Here is a 17191-nt window from a genome sequence, read left to right on the forward strand (position 1 = left end):
CTATTATTTTAATTCAGTCTTGTGGCAGTATACTTAGTAATGCCATATTATTTTCGATTATTAGTTACAAGCAGCAATACTATAATGTTATTCGTATTTATTTTTCTCTGGATTGTTTATTATCTCACTATAAACTATAATATAAATTACGCGAATCGACCAGCAGCGAGTTGATTAATGGTTAGTCGCATTTAAAATAAGATAGTAAAGTTCCTTTGAATTCCTAAATAGAATATTACTTGTTGCAAAATTGGATCGTCTTTGTTTTTATTATATACTCTCTTGAGAGGAAAGCAATTTAAAAAATGATCTGATTATCTCAAAATTTTATACCGAGTATGCAAATCAGATGATTGATAACTTGATTAATAATGACTAATCCATGATCAGTGCAATGATTGTTAACTTCGAACGCAGCGCCTGTTTCTGTTGCGCAACTTGCATAGTACAGTGACGGTTTAATCTTTTCTCCTTCTTGGTGTTGCAGTTTCCTGGAAACACAATCAATAATGCTGTTAAGACGTTGTTGAAAATTTGATAGACAGTTGCACAACTTCGAACGTGGCCGCATTTTAGATTTTCGTGAAGCAGCAAGACGCTCATCGGCGGAAGGCGCTAGAAAACAAATGCTCACGGAAACGAGGAAAGATCAGAAGATTGTGTCACATGCCCAAACGGTGTAATTGTCCGCTATTTAACGTGCTACAGCTATCCACCCGTGGTACCTTCCGTCATCTCATGGCGCTTGCTTGAGGTGGATTTACGCTCACAGCGGCATTGAAGACGTCTGCCTTTATCTTCAGAATACCGACAGAGTCGTCTGGAGTGGTTTTCGTAACTGATCATCGTACTGCCAACCGACTGGCATCGTTGTGTAGTATTAAGCGTAGAGCTCAGCGATGAATCTCCATTCAGTCTTGGAGCAGATGACGATCACCTCCGCGTGTGGAGGAACCAAGGCCCAATCAGCCTTAGTTTGACAGTGGCCATTACTCTTGGTGTGATGTGTCTTACGACAGCACGTCATGTACTGGACAGGACAGGACAGGAAAAAAGTGTAAGGGGCACCATTACATCACATAAGTGGTATTGCCCCTGTACACTAACTATCCAGAGGAACCCCGCTTCGGCATTTATTGAAACATTAAAATGTGGCACATACATGCATTGATTATACATAAATTTGACATGTAACATCTTAAATTTAACATTTACCATGCATTTTATATATTAGGCATTGTAACCTTATGAGTTTTTAGGCGATTCACAGAGTTTTTAAGGTACACAGTTCATTTGGTTTGTAAAGATATTCGAATAGTATTAAGTTCATAGAATTTGCAAGGCAAACAGTTCTTAGTTATACAGAGAGTACATATAGTTATAGGAAAAATCGTTTTCACAGTTCATGTGAGGCTTATGTAGTTTATAAAGTGCACAGTTCTTATGATCTCTTGAGTACACTGTTGTATGGTTTGATGAGTGTACAGGGTGTATCACTCATGGTTGAATTCTGTAGTATGCATGGTGCATTGATCGTAGTTTGCGAGGTGCACGCAGTACATCTGAGTCACTATTAGTTGTTGTCTCTTGTATACTGGGCTTATTGTTACATATACTATGCATTTGTGGTTATTGCTTATATAGCACATATGGGAATAGACAACTTAACATGCATCCTGCATAGGCAATTTTAAACGGTTTGTTGATGACATCTGCAGCCGTTTGCGTTACCCTTCATAGCATACTATCCTATAGTATACTTCATAGCACATTTTGCAACTGCTCAGCCCCATTTTCACAGGAATGTACGAGAGCAGACAACCCTGGATCGGGAATTCTTAAACGTATACTGGTGTGCTGCTTTTGAAAGTTTTGTAATTTTCCGATTGAATTGTATGAGGTGTAAGTGCGAAGAAAATAATGCTTAATCATAGAGCTAAAAAGATAAAAAAAGGGGGTTAGTAGGAGGGAGTGCAACAGCAGACTGCGAACCTGAAAACCTTAGCAAACCGTTTTGGGCGAGCCTTAATATTCTGTCGAATATAATTTCAAACTTTTTATTTTTCATTTATTTATTTATTTTTATTTGTTTATATTTTTCTTTCAAAGGAAGGTAGTTTTCATTGTGCTGGGGATCTTTTTTTTTTTTCGTACGGAAAATGAAAGACCCTTTTGCCTCTCTTCCTAGAAATGGATAGAGTTTATTATAAAACCAAAGCTAACTTAAATTTGGAATTTTTACCTAATTTTATATTTGACACTGATGTTTCTTTTGACGTCAAAAAATAATTCACTAATTTGCAAATCACAGAATTACTTAGCTCATGAGTATATTCACCATTTCAGAGGTGAGGTAAGAATAAACCAATAAAATTTATTAAAATGCATCTCAGTTTCAGATTTACGTTTTTAAGAAATTAATTGTAGGAATTAATTTTACTCGCTGCTTAAAAATTAAGAAAATGTAATTTATTAATTATCCATGATGAGTTTTCAGTAAGTTTCATTTGAATTAGCAGCATGAGCTTTTACACAAGTTGTTCTTCTACGAAAGTAAAATATCGGACAATAAATAAATGCTTTTACTTACTTTTTTTTTGTTGTAAATTCTTCTTTAAGAATGTTTGTTACCTTGGTGGAAAATATCAGCATGTCTACTTTTTAAAGATCAGAATTCAAAGGAACCAGATCACAAATTTGTGCTTATAATTGTTATTTAAATTCATTTCATGAATTAAAAAAAGATAATTTTTTATACTTGTAACGTTTGAGAAAAAATAATTAACACGAGGTATGAAAAAAGAATCGTCTGAAAACGTGTACTGAAGAAATAAAATAATATATTTTATCGTAAGAAAATATTTGTTATTTTTAAATTTTCAGTATGTTAAAGATTGATATTTTATGAAAATGTATTATATTGGATAATTTTAATATTCGGGGTCATAACAAAGTTTTTGTCTTTATAATTAATATCGCAGGAAGATTAAAATACATTTGATTAATTTTACAAGAATAATTTATGTTGTGCATATTCCAAACATGTAATATTAAAGAATATTTGTTTCTGTCGAATAACGTGAGTGAGAATATGTATTTGGCTACGGGAAGGTTACCTTTAAAATTAATTTCATTTGTTAAAAGGCTTTTTTACAAAAAGTAGACAGTTATTTTAAATGGTTGACTCTGTTTCAAAAGATTCACATATACCTTGAAAAGATGACACATACTTTATATGGTATAAGTGTTAATGGTGGTTTATAATAGAGCTAAATAGACAAAGGAATAAAAGGGGGGTTGGTAAGAGGGAATGTAACAGACTCTTAGACTGCGAGCTTAGCGACAGCATAAAAACTTTGATCCTCTTGGGCGACCGTTAAAATCGTAATTCTTTCAGAATTTTGATTGTTATTGCTTTTATTTTAAATATTTTTCACCATTATTTGCAGCTACATTGAATATTTTAGAATATTATTTACGGGTGCTTTTCGCGTGTGAAAATACATGGTACTAAATTAAAATTTACCTTTGATTTATTCATAACTAAATTATAAGTGACCCTTATGGTTACAAATGTGTTGAATCTTTACATTTCATTAGTTAAATGCGTATTTGCACGGCATGAATTGCGGTAGGAAGGAGTATTTAGTCTAAAAGACTTTGACTCCTAAAGTAGTTACCCTACGGGGTACGTCGTAGTGGGGAAGGAGACCACTTTATGATTTTAAAGTGGAGAAGTTTTTAGTCCTACTTGTAGAAAAATGCAATTATTATGGTAGTTCTGCTCGTGCTGATGTGCTGTGCATTTGCAGCAATGAATATAACAAAGTTTTATCTGTGGCGCCCTTCGTTGGCGAACCCATAAAATAAAAACCGTTTAAAGTTTTGAGGTACCAGAGTATAATGCATTATATAAAATAATGTAATGTACTAAATTTTGAAGCGAAATTTGCACAATTTATTCTTCAGATCTGAAAATCATAACTTAGTATTTATAGGAATAAGAAAATCTTCTGTAGTTTCAGAATTCCTATTACGGCAATGTAGAAAATATTAGTAAAGTTAAAAAAATATAAAAATATCAATTTAAGTAGATTATGAGTACAAACACATCAACGAAAAAGACCTCATTTAAACCGATATTATTTTATCTGGCGTTTAAAAGATAAATTTTTGTTTTATTCAGCACAATGAAATCCATCCTTTTTAAACTACCTAGATATATGTGAAATTCCACGATTTTCTGACCGTCGCAAAGACTTGGATTTCAGGTCTTTGCTTACATTTTTCTTTTAAGCAGAAATATCGGTTTCGCTTTGTCATACTACATTCTCGTCGCAAAATGCGTAAGATGTTGGGTCATGCGACGTCGTTTTGAAATGCGTTGTAAAAGTGCACCTGTGAATTTCGGTCTAAATAAAAAAAAAATAAAAAAAATTGAAATAATAATAATAATAATAATAATAATAAAAAAACGCAAGTACAAATGCTTTATTTTACTCATTTATACATTTTTGTAATTTTTCACAATTTTATTAAAAGACTGTAATTTTATGTTTGCTATATACTTTATTATTATTCGACACCATAAATATTGAACAGAGTATACATATTCAGTTTTTGTTAGAAGTAGAAACATTTTATCGCTTGGTTGTTATAACTGAATACAAGGACAGAGAATGGAAAAATATTCACCAAAAGAAATTAGGAAAAAACACGAAAAAATAAGTTAAAGAATATATATATTTCTCGCTTACGTATTTTTTTAAACCAAGTGTTTAAAATAGTTATTAGGAAAAAAATATACAATTATAATGAGTCCTAGATTGATTTGACATGTCGAACTAACAATTAATAATAAAAGACACAAAGAACTTGTTGAAAGAACTAGTTGATTTTAAATCGCTTAATTTGGTTATCAGTAAGAGGCAGGTTATATACTGTGAAGACTGGAAAAAAAAAAGTATTTTATGCTTCGCCAAATGGAAACAAATTGGAGCGTGAACATATTTCTTTGAAATTGCTGGTTTTGATGAAATTTGAAAGACAAATATCATAAGTCTTGCAGAGTGGCCATCTATTGCTTTGAAATCGTCGAGTTTGTTAATGAAAGTTAGTGCAAAGTATTAACTTTGCAAAAAGTAAATCTAAAAACTCGAAATTCGATCTTCGATGCACACGTGACCAGGTGTATGATAATGTGTAATCAAAACGGTGATCGTGAAATTTTAAATTGCCTTACGTGTGTTAAAATACTGCTAAGATTTTTTTTAGCAAATATCAATTTTTAAATTAGGTTAAGGCTTTCCATTTTGTTCTTTTTCTTTAATAAACATTAATTTATATTGAATTTATAGTAATTACGCACATGCTATTTAAAAGGAAAGATTCAATAGAGTTTCTTGCAAAACTGATATCTTTTTTAATGATGTAGTATAAAAATTGTCATAATTTTAAATAGTTTTAATATTAATGTATTTAAATACAAGGTTATTTATAATTACATGACGTGAAACATTTCAGTTTTTTAATGTGTCAGATTTGTTTCACATATAGCTTTGCGAATTGAGCAGACATTTATTTATGTAGCATGCTAAGATTTATTCGAATGCCACGAAAATGCCGTAGATGCGAACAAAAAGCTGGCTGATACCACAGTTGCATGAAAATAATGGCAGATTCCTCTTTGAAGTCTCAGCTTGTCCTTCAATACGACAGAAAGTAATATCGATATCTTTTCCAAAGCATCAAAATTTGCCGCAAAGCAGAGATGATTGAGGAAAGTATCTGATTTTCAGTTTGCCACTGTAATGGGATGCAGGAGTAAATATAAGGCACTTTATGAAACATGGTAAGCCTAATTTTTATATTTTTTTTTTGTTTGCTTTAATTAGAAATATTCTGTATTTTAAAAGCAGCCTTTTTCTTCATTTTTTAGCAGTTTCTTAAACCACTTGGAATTTCTCAGATGGAGGGGGCTCCACTGCTGCTTCTACAGGATGAGCTGGAAAAGAAAAGAATTTTATGTACAAAAAGTGTTAACTGTATTTTGGATAGCTAGTCCATAAGACGTTTGGCCTCATCTGGCCGCAACACTACCAGGCATTGATTCAATAATTTTCTGGAATTTTACATCTTTCCCCTAAAGTTTCTCAATAGGATTAAGTCATTTAGGGTTTCTAGGTAACTAATTCATGACGCAGAAGTCAGAGGCATGGTGATGTAGGCATGCAGTAGGCAACTGGGACCTGTGAGAGGTGCAATTATCTTGCTGGAATACTGAATTTCCGTATGAAAGACAGGTGATGGAGGATGGGGACGCCTGAAGTTTAACAGAGGTTAACAGGCATATGTTCCGCTTCCTCCCTGGGAGTTTATTTAAGAACTAAGTGTAGATACATAGCCCTACAGGGGCAACTGTTGAACATCTAGTAGTTGAGGTACATTTGCATTAACTTGTTGATACAGGCATGGTTAAAGAAACACTTAATAGGTTATATAAATGGATAGAGAAGATTGGCCAGCAACTCCACATACCGAAGCATACGGAGGGAGATTGATACAAGTAGCAAAACATCAAAATAGTGCCAAAGAGAAAACAGCCCAAACCATGATTAAGTCGCCATGGCCTGGCATGCAGGATCCATTGCTTCATGAGCATGACGTCTTATTCTGAGTGTGTCGTCATTTTTAAGACTGATTACTCCCTGATACCAGATTCCAGAGTATTCCAGAGTCCATTTTCAGTGTTTTGTAGCTCAGGGAATACTCGCAGCTAGATCAACATACACAGAGCAATGGTTCTCTCTTGGGCACCCGAAGCACTTTTCAAGAAGTGTGGGTCGCATAGACGGTTTACTGACTGAGCCCTGATTGAGCTGGGTGATAATTTAAGGTAATATTTGGCTTGGCTGGCTATGCAGAACTGGGGTGAGACGTCTTTGGAATTTGCTCGCTTGCTATGTATTTTCTTGCTAACCCTGTATTCGGGGAAAAGTATTTGACAATGTCAGTCCTATCTCTGTGACACTTTAGGGAACTGAAGGGCAACGTGTGTGGAAAGCGTCGGTGATCAAAGGTGTGTAAAAATTTGAGTACTATAGTACTAGATACACAGCGGTTATCTTACGAAATAAGAGAGAGGGAGGGAGGGAGTGAGTGAATGTGCGAGAGTGAGAGTGTGTGCGTGATTGTGAGAGCAAGAGTGCGAGTGTGCAAGAGAGAGTGTGTACGTGCCAGAAAGTATGTGAGTGCGACAGAGTGAGTGAGAGTGTGTGTGGGTGTGAGGAGTGTTTGAGAAAGTGCAATCACACACTCTCTCACAGTCACACACTCTTTGAGATAGTGTGTGCGAGAGCTAGAGAAAGTGTGAGTATGAGTATGAGTGCAAGAGAGTGAGTGGGTGCGAGAAAGTGTGTGTGTGCACGAGTGCGAGAGTGATAGAGAGCGAGTGAGAGGATGAGTGGAAGAGAGGGAGTGTGTGTGTGAGTGTGCGAGAGAGTGCATGTGAGGAGCATTTGAGAGAAAGAGTGCACTCTCTCTAGCACTCGCACACTTTCTATCAATCATACACTCTCGAGTGCGAGGCAGAGTGAGTGAGAGTACACTCTCTCTAGCACAATCACACACTCTCTCTCTCTCTCTCTCAAGTGCGAGAGTGTAAGAGACACTCTCTCTCGAGTGCAAGAGGGAGTGGGTGTGAAGAGCATTTGAGAGGGTATTCTCTCTTGCTCACACACCTCTCTTTCACTCCCTCTTTCTAGAGTGCAACAGCGAGAATGCGTGAGAGAGGTGCGTGTGTGCACGAGTGCGAGAGAATACTCTTTCGCACTCACACACTTTCTCCACACTCTTGAGTGCGAGAGAGAGTGTGCATGTATGTGCGAGACTGCAAAAGAGAAAGTGTGCGTGTACGTGCGAGAGAATACCTGTGTGTCAGAGTGCATTTGAAAGAGTAAGTACGCTCTCTCTCACACTCACAGGCATTCTCTCTTGCACTTGTGCACGCACAAACTCCTCACACCACTCACTCTCCCTCATTCACAGACACTCGCACTCTGCCGTTCTCGCACACTTTCCCTCTCTCTCGAGGAGAAGAGGGAGTGAGTGGGTGTGAGGAGTTTGTGCGTGCACAAGTGCAAGAGAATGCCTGCAAGTGTGAGAGAGTGTACTTACTCTTTCAAATGCACTCTGACTCACAGGCACTTGTGCACGCACTCTGTCAAACGTTCCTCACACCCACTCAGTCTCTCGCACGTACACGCACTCTCTCTTTTGCAGTCTCACACACTCTCTCGCACTCGAGAGAGTGTGTGAGTGTGTGAGAGAGAGTATACTCTTTCTATCAAACGCTCCTCACACCCACTTACTCTTTCACTCTCCCTCTCGCACATACACGCACACTCTCTCTCTCTCGCACTCGAGAGAGAGAGTGTGTGAAAGAAAGGTGCGAGTGCGAGAGAAAGTATACTCTCTCACACCCACTCACTTCCTCTCTCTTGCAGTCATACTCTCACTCACTCTTGCTGTAGCACTCGCTCACACTCACAATCTCTCTCGCACTCGTGCACTCGAAAGGGGGAAGTGAAAGAGAGGTGTGATTGCGAGAGAGTGTGTGAGCAAGAGAGAGTACCCTCTCAAACGCTCTTCACACCCACTCACACTCTCTCTCTCTCTTTCGCACTCGAGAGAGTGTGAAAGAGGTGAGAGTGTGTGATTGTGCTAGAGAGAGTGTACTCTCTCTCTCAAACCCTCCTTGCACTCATACTCTCACCTCTCTAGCACTCGCACACACTGTCGTACTCACACTCTCTCACACGCACATTCTTTTTCGCAGTCTCCCACTTTCTCTCTGCCACTCACGAACTCTCTCTCGCGCACTCACACACTCCCTCTCGCACTTGAGAGAGAGTGTATGAGTGCGAGAGAGATACAAATCACCCTGTGCCCTGTATGAGTGCGAGAGAGATAGTGTGTGAGTGCGAGAGACAGAGACTGTGGGTCGCGAGAGTGAGAGTGCTAGAGAGAGTATACTCTCTCAAACGCTCCTCACACCCACTCACTCTGTCTCTCGCACGTACACGCACACTCTCTCCAATTAGGAGTAGTAGATGTATTATACCAAAAATAATAAACAACAGAAGAACCCGCATACTGTAGATATAGAAACTTCCGATTCCGACGTTGAAGAGAGTGACAATGAAGATAATGACAAGGTACAGGGTGATTATAATTAAAGTTGCGATTTCAGAACATTAACTTTAAAACTACAGGTCAGAATGACTTGATATTTTGCCAGAACAATCGAGAGGCAATGAAATTTTGTTTGGCAAAGGGAAAAAATAGTTCCAAAATGTGGCGATAGACTACGCTAGCAGGGGTAAGACCTAATCAATAACCACACGAATGTTGTTAGCCAAAAGAAAATAATAGACTCCAAGGCTTTAAGACAGGCAAAAAGACATGTTTACAGTGAATAGTTTAAAGAATATGTGTGTACAATGATAATGACAAGAGAAAAAGGAAAAGCTTCATGAAAACAAACGTGCATAAGTTGTTCGATATGGCATCCACCTTGTTTCACTACTAGTTGGAAGTACAAAACGACATGTTCCAGTACAGTTCCGGAGGGTATCTGTGCTGATGCTATGAATGTGGTAAGTGATGGTTGCCTTCAAGTCGGCCAGATTCCCAACCTACCGACTGCAAACAATACTTTTCAGGTATCCCCCAAAGCCAAAAATCACATGGGTTTAATTGGGCGAACGTGGCAGTAAAACTGTTGGAAAATGGCAGGTTATGATTTTATGAGTGGTCAGCAGTTCCTTCATAGAAGTAGCAATGTCCAGAGGAGCACCATCTTGCATCTTGTGCGAACCACTGATGCTGCTGAATTGCCAGAAGGACATGGTTAAGCAGTTAATGATCCCTGCAGATGTGATCTCGAAGAAGAACGGACCTATGACAAACGCTGCCATTATTCCGCCCCACAGTGACCTTTTTAGACTGAAGAGGTACTTGCTGTAGCAGGAACGGATTCTTGATCACCAATATCCTGCAATTTTGAGTATTTACAGAACCTTGCAAAACGGAATGGGCTCCCCCAGACCACAGAATATTCCCTGGCCATCCATTCTTCACTTCCATCCGGGCAAGAAATCACTGTGCAAACGATTCACATGTTTCCAGGTAAGCAAGTAGAAAGTTCTGCACATGAGTTAGCTTGCACGGATAACAGCGCAAGATGTTCCACAGGACATTACGCACAGTGCTGATAGGCATATCCAACATTCGTCCAGTTCCCCATGCACTGCTGATTCCTGTATCACTGTTCGTCTATTCTTGGAACTTTGTAGCCACATCTTCCACTGTCGCAACTGGGTTTCGTCCTCTACCTCATTTCACGTTAAATAAATCTGTCTCTTTGAATTTATCCATCAGTTTTCACAGGCCGTAAGCGGTTTTGGGGGCGAAGTTTATGCCCTTTAATGTCCAGAACTTCCTGATAGCTGTTAACGCAGAGTCATCGTTCTGACAGAAAAGTTTCACGAGCAGAGGGCGATCCTTAATTGTCAAACAACGAAGCATTTAAGCAAAGCATTACGTGTTCCGCTAATGTTCTGCATTTTTATCACAGCTACATCTGTGGTGTGCATGTCAAGTCTTGAAATATCCATATCTCTACAACAGCCATGTAAATCCTGACAACGGCATCTATCGGCACATTTTTTAAACTACCGTATTTGCTGGCATATATGACGCACCCCTTTTTTATACACATTTTTGAAGGATAAAACGTTATCACTGATCATTATAATGAATTTACAGTATTTTAAATATAAAGTAATACAAGTTAATAATTTCTGCAAATATCCAATCTATCCGGGAAAGACCATCTTTTAATTTTTTTCGTCAAAATTCAGATACTCATCTCAAGAGCTAACTGGAAAGTCAATAGAAACCTTCTAAATCAGCATCAGAGTCCTCATACAACAAATTGTCCCCTGTACCCTCCAGTGCATTACTAATACCACATTTCTTAAATGATTTAAACACTATCTTTAGTTTCACAGCATCCCAGTTCACAGTTCTTATCATTTTATCAGTCGGGGTGGCCCGAAATGCCTATCTATAGTCTTGTTACCATACGCAATCACACGTACCTTGTATGTTATGTTATAGCAATGCCGACAATGGTTTTTGAGCTATAACTTGGCAAGAAATTAAAGATAACTGAACAGTAGAAATTTCACACGCTTAAAAGTCGTTCACAAAAATTGGAAAGTTTTCAGCTGTGATTGTCGATATGTGCGCATGCGGGTTCAACGAACTTTATGTAACTAATGTTCCCATACTCTGCAAAAAACAAGACAAAAGATTGTGCAACTCCGAATAGAGGAAATTTTGAGAAATAAATGTAATCGAAAACTGAGTAAGACGGATTCCGTTGTTCAGACCTATTTTCAAAGACAAAAAGTGCGTCTTATACGGCGGCAAATATGGTATTTTTCCTTCACTAAACAAAATTCAATTGTTTCACGATGGTTCAGATTCCATTCGTAAAATATCCAGTCATTCTGACTGGTAGTTTTAAAGTTAGAGCAGCGTTTTGATATCGCAACTTTAATTATAATCACCCTGTAATTGTTGAAGATATTGCTAATGAGGATGAAATATTAACTCATCAAGTTCATTATAATTAATCAAGTTTGAAAAATTTTTACGACATTTAAACATTCTCCTACAAAAAATGCCTTATTTGAAAAATATATAATAACTGGAAGTAAAACAGAACATGTTTTAATATTAGATTCTAAACCACGTTGGAACAATTTACTCCTAGTGATGGAACGATTTATGAAACTGAAATATGCAATCCCCAAAAGCAACAATCGACTTTAATCTCCCAATTAATTTTTCCGATACGGAGAGATTCTAATTTCTTAACAGTTAGTGCAACAAGGAACAGCTCACATCACTATTTAAAGAATTATATATTACATTGAAAAATTGCACAGGAGAAAGGCATACTGAAATAGAAAATGGCTTACGGTATTTACATAATTATAATGATTTAAAAATGAAAAAGAGGAAGAGACTAATCAAATCAAGTTTATGTTAAATTTTCTTAAAATGAAAATAGAAAGAAATATTAAACTTTCTTAAATTACCCACAAACCTATCCACACACAGAAGAATTCGGTACAGTTATCGAAGATGATGATGGCACTAATGTCGATAGTGAAAAGAATTCTCTCTTGAACAAAAATTAGAATTAGCACTAACTAAAAAAAAATTCAACAAGCCAAAATAAAATACAGAAATCAGTTATATCCAAAACCATCCAATGAGAAATCGATTTATTTGAAGATGAGGGATTTCGAGATAAATACTTGGAAAAAGTATATCGCCCTTGCTAACAGTACCACCTACTAGTGTAAGATGCTGAAAGAGGGTTTTAGACAGCTGGTAATTTTTACACAAAATTACGCTCCAGGCTCAATTATGTTTTTTTAAGATCACATTTCAAAAATTTTAATAGTACCACAGAATACTGATATTTACACTTTTTTGTGATTTAAATATATAAGATGGTCCTCGTTTCTTTACAATTCTTTATATACTGTTATAATGTATAAATTATGAATGATTTTTTGGTGGTATATACTCTAATAAAATTGGCAAATAAAACAAAGAAACACCTGTGTTTTCTTTCTTTTTTTATAAAATTCCTACTACCGAATACAGGTATTGAAATTTTGGTCCGAAATTGCAATACCTAATCATGCCTACCTTACTCCACCCTAACCAGTTTAGCCTCTCTCCTCCTACTATTAGGGCTCCTACTTGTAATCTTGAAATTGGTATGGCTGAAAAGATATACGAGGCAGTTCCTGACGCTCTTAAAGCTTTTTCCTTAGAAGTTATAGCTACAAATAACCCTAGCTGTGAGTGGATCCACATTTCTACTGATGACACTGCACGTAAGGAAAATACGGGTGCCGGTTGTACTGTGAAGGATATTTTGCGGAATCCTATTCTGTTGATCTGAATGCCTCTAACTTCGACGCAGAGATTTTTGCCACAGGAAAGGCAATTTTAAATCTTCTTGTACCTGATACTAACTTTAGCAAGGCAGTTATATTTGCTCACTCCCGAGTGGGCAGCTGTCTCATACACCTACTGATTACTTTCTTGTTGAAGAGACCAAGATAAATGTATCCAATGCAATGGCTTTTGGCTCGGAGCTTGTTTTTCAATGGATCCCCAGCCACTGGATATGAAAAAGCCCATCTTCTGCCTAAAAATGGCTGTAAGCTATCCTGGCGCAGCCCCTGTTTGTCATAAAATCTTGTCGATTAGGTGGATGGGGCTGCGCCCTATTTGTACCCTAGCCACATTATGCTATAATGATTTCAAATCTGAATGATGAAAATGATTACTTTAGCCACATTTCTCACTCTCCAATTAACAGTTTAGTTCTGAGGCAAAGAGGAAAGTGGACCAACTTTTAAATGTATAAACTCCTTTCAACCGATAAAGTGTGGAATACTCTTGTATTTTCGCCTATCCCAGTGGACGTACCCCGTGCATTCTTTACGGCAAATTTTCAACTCTCGACAAGACATTTTATATAAATACCTGCACCGCATTGGTGTAGTTGCTGATGATGTCCGTCCGGTGAAACCATGGACTTTCTTCATTTGACAACTTGTACTGCACTTCATTTTATGATTTTAATTCTGACAACTTTCCAAAGGCTAAATTTTAATGGGGGCTGCCAGAGGTTTCATGGCAGATATCGCTACAGACTGACATAGGGAAGAGCATCTTAGCTGCATTTAAAAAGAGCATAAAAATGTGTTATCATACTTACTTTGACAGTTCCCATCGTAAAAGGTGATGTCATCAAGAGCAAAGTTTCCATCAGTGGTTTCACCTTCAAATTCAATCTGCATTGAAATAGATAATAATAAACTTGTTAGAGAAGATTTCAATTAAATTCATAGTAAATATATAATGTGCACACCATGCGACTGCCTTGTACTGACTATTGAAATTTTACTTTTTAAAATTCCTACTATCAGCTCACACTCAACCAATATCTTGTGCAAATTTTCAATTGTTAATAAAATACTTTCTATTCGTCCACTGAAGTTCAAATACATTTTTTTAAAGTTGTAGTTGATGACACTTGATGTTAATATAATTTTTTCACATATTTAAAATTTTGTTGTATTTTTAAAATGTTTCTGTGTTGATCTAAGTAGGAATTGACTTTAGACAATTTTTTTATATTACTTGTATCCCTGCAATTTCTTTAGACTTATTTCCTCGAATTTCATTAGAAATGCATTTCTGTTACAATCAATCGCAGCAATGCAAAAGTACATAAACACTTCAAACATCTTCATTCGAAATTGTTAAATACAGAAAAATCTAAAATACCAAATACAGTAAACAACCCAAACAAAGTGAATTTATTGGTTAGCAAGTGTGAAGCGACGCCACTAAGAAAAATCACGCTTCCGAGACTAGAATTATTCGGCGCTTTGCTTGCTGCTCAGTTAGCAAGCAAAGTCAAGAAAATGGTGCATTTAAAAAAAGGCACTCAATGTTTTTTGGGCGAATTCAAAAATCACTCTGTTGGATTAAGAGGACAACAAAATGATAGAAATCATTTGCCACCAACAGAGTGAATGAAATACAGGGTTTAAGTGATACTGGTGCCCTGAGAAAGAAAATCTCGCAGATCTCAGCAGGAGAGTTGGTGCTGACATTTTATTGAATAGGTAACATTTGGTGGCATGGACCCAGTTTTTGAAAGAAAAGACTGATGTTTCTGTAGACAATGACATTCTAATTTCTTTAGATGACTTTTAGATGAACTAAAGAAAGCCAGTGAGCCTAATGATCCTATTGCCTTTATTGTTTTTAATCATAGCTCTATAGCTGATATTCTTTTGAGTAATAATTAACTATTGTTCATGTTATGTATTTATATTTATCAATAATGTTAAAACTAATGAAAAGCTTACCTGAAAAAAAAAAAAAAAAAAGGAAAACATTTTAAGATCTATGCAAGTACAAGTTATTTTCATAACGAAAGGGAAAACTGTTCCTGATCAGAATTTTCTTTAAATTCAACATTTTAAGTCAAAATATACAAAGTAATACATATAAGATGTACAGCATTTATTTCATAATAATTTACACTGTTCAGCAGCAAAGTCCTCCTTATAAAACAGAGGTATCCTGCATAATTTTCACCTATTTTAATTTCAAACCAACATTAAAAAAGTCTGGATTTCTCATTATTTTTAAGAAATGATTTGTTTTCTATAGAGAAAGCAGTTTTTAAGCAGAAAAGGCACTAACGTGAAGCAAACTGTGTATCTCTTGAATACGAATACTGCTGAATTGCTTTAAATTTATCTTTTACAGAATGGCAATGAAAATATTGGAATATGAATCTCTTAATTCTGAGGATAAATTTGATCATTTATTTCAATGCATGAAACCGAACTCGCCAGCTTATTAGAAGATTTTGCTCTCTAAAGAGAATTATGGAAAAGCTACAGAGCTTTTTAAATCTATATTTGGCAAGGAAGAGTTTTTAATTGAATATTACATATGTGAACTCAAGTGTATTTGAGTTAAAATGACATGCAAATAACTATTATTGCAGGAGTTAAACAAGCAACAAGAATTAGCACAATATTTATAAATTTACAGGACTAGTTTTGAAGGTTAAATATAGAAACTCCTTCTTCAACTGCAGAAACGCAAATGATGAAGGAAAAAGCAGTAATAAGATTAGGCAATAAGAACGATAAGAAGGATGTCAAGCTCCTGGCACCCTCTATTGATGAAAAATGAAAACAGCTATCAAATAATTTCATTAGAAACTGAGGGTAAAGACGGATTGGAACTGGGATTGCTAACTAGAACTGAAAGATTTATATCAAAGTGAAATGCCTCTAGAAAATCTAATTTAAATAATCTTAAATAAAATTATTAATAATTAATCTTAAAATAATTTAATAACTTAAAATTTTAGAATATTGTACATGTTTATGGAGCTCAGTAATAATCATATCAATACATAATACAGTATAGAATACTGTTATTTATGCTGCATTATTATGTAGAATATTTTATGTAAAGAAGCTGTAAGAAAAATTGAAGCACAATTCAAGGACTAAGAAGGAAGAAGGTACTGAAGGATGATTGCTACATAGGGGGCTGGTTGGGCAAAGCACTCAAGAGCTATCTGCCTAAGATAGAAGAGATGCCTTCTTCCCTTTGTGGAGGGCTTTTTATGGAACACTGGTTCATATACACATTATACATGGGAGGGATAACTGCAGTCAAGAAATTTTTTCGAAACTTAAATGTACAAACATTCACTTCAGTGGAAGCATTAGTAGAATGCCTGTCTTTCATGTACATCACAGACAATCCATTATATCATACTGAATAGCTTGTATTATCCAGAAATGCTGACCTTACAGAAACACTTAAATAATACAGAAAAACGGAGTTGGAGGATAAAACATTTGCCAAAAAGGTTGTTGTGGTTTGATGAAAATTTTTCTCTGATCAAAGAACACAAGTATTTGCATTCGAGCACATTTTTTACAAAATGCAGCTTCACACTAAATAGTCAAAAGATGCTTTAATTTCTATTTGCATGAGATCACCTGTGTATGCTGCCCCACAAGATATTACTTCACATATGTCTTTTATGAAGAATATACTAACATCCTCTAACAACAAAATTCAGTTGTTGCAAGTTTTACACATGTGATATGATTCTTCCACAAACTTTTTTTGAAAGAGTTATACATTTCATATTATGGTGGTATAACTACGAGGGTATACTTTGAGCTTATGTTACTGCAGTGGCTCTCAAGTTTTTTTGCCCCATGCAACTCCAAAACTCAAAAATGCATATACATCTACTTAAATTTAGATTATTTTTAATGTGCTTTTAATTAAACCAGAAGTATAGAAAATGTTGATAAAACTTGAATAAGAGTAATTTTTTATATACATAAACTAAAACAAGTTTAAGAGTAAAAGGCTGACCACATCCCACACATGAAACCATGAAAATTTTCCCCCAAGGGGAAATTTCAACCTGGCTGAGAACCCCTGTGTTATTGGGTATATATATTTCAGTCTATTC

At 36.0% G+C, this 17191-nt stretch overlaps 1 protein-coding gene across 8 annotated transcripts in view; it reads right to left on the reverse strand.

Moving 5' to 3' along the window:
- Window positions 1–4467: 4467 nt before the first annotated feature.
- LOC118205380 (inositol polyphosphate-5-phosphatase A-like) overlaps window positions 4468–17191 on the reverse strand; it is a 117857-nt gene continuing 105133 nt past the window's right edge. For all 8 annotated transcript variants that reach the window (XM_085818234.1, XM_085818240.1, XM_085818238.1 and 5 more), the window contains 2 exons: window positions 13877–13952; window positions 4468–6004 (listed from right to left, as the gene is read on the reverse strand). In XM_085818234.1, coding sequence (XP_085674360.1) covers window positions 5946–6004; window positions 13877–13952 — 135 coding nt within the window. In that variant the 3' untranslated portion in view covers window positions 4468–5945. The remainder of the gene's footprint in view (window positions 6005–13876; window positions 13953–17191) is intronic.

The sequence above is a fragment of the Stegodyphus dumicola genome, chromosome 6, assembly GCF_044657685.1.
Source record: "Stegodyphus dumicola isolate Sdum_Otavi_A_Nest chromosome 6, ASM4465768v1".
NCBI classification, from domain to species: Eukaryota; Metazoa; Arthropoda; class Arachnida; order Araneae; family Eresidae; genus Stegodyphus; species Stegodyphus dumicola.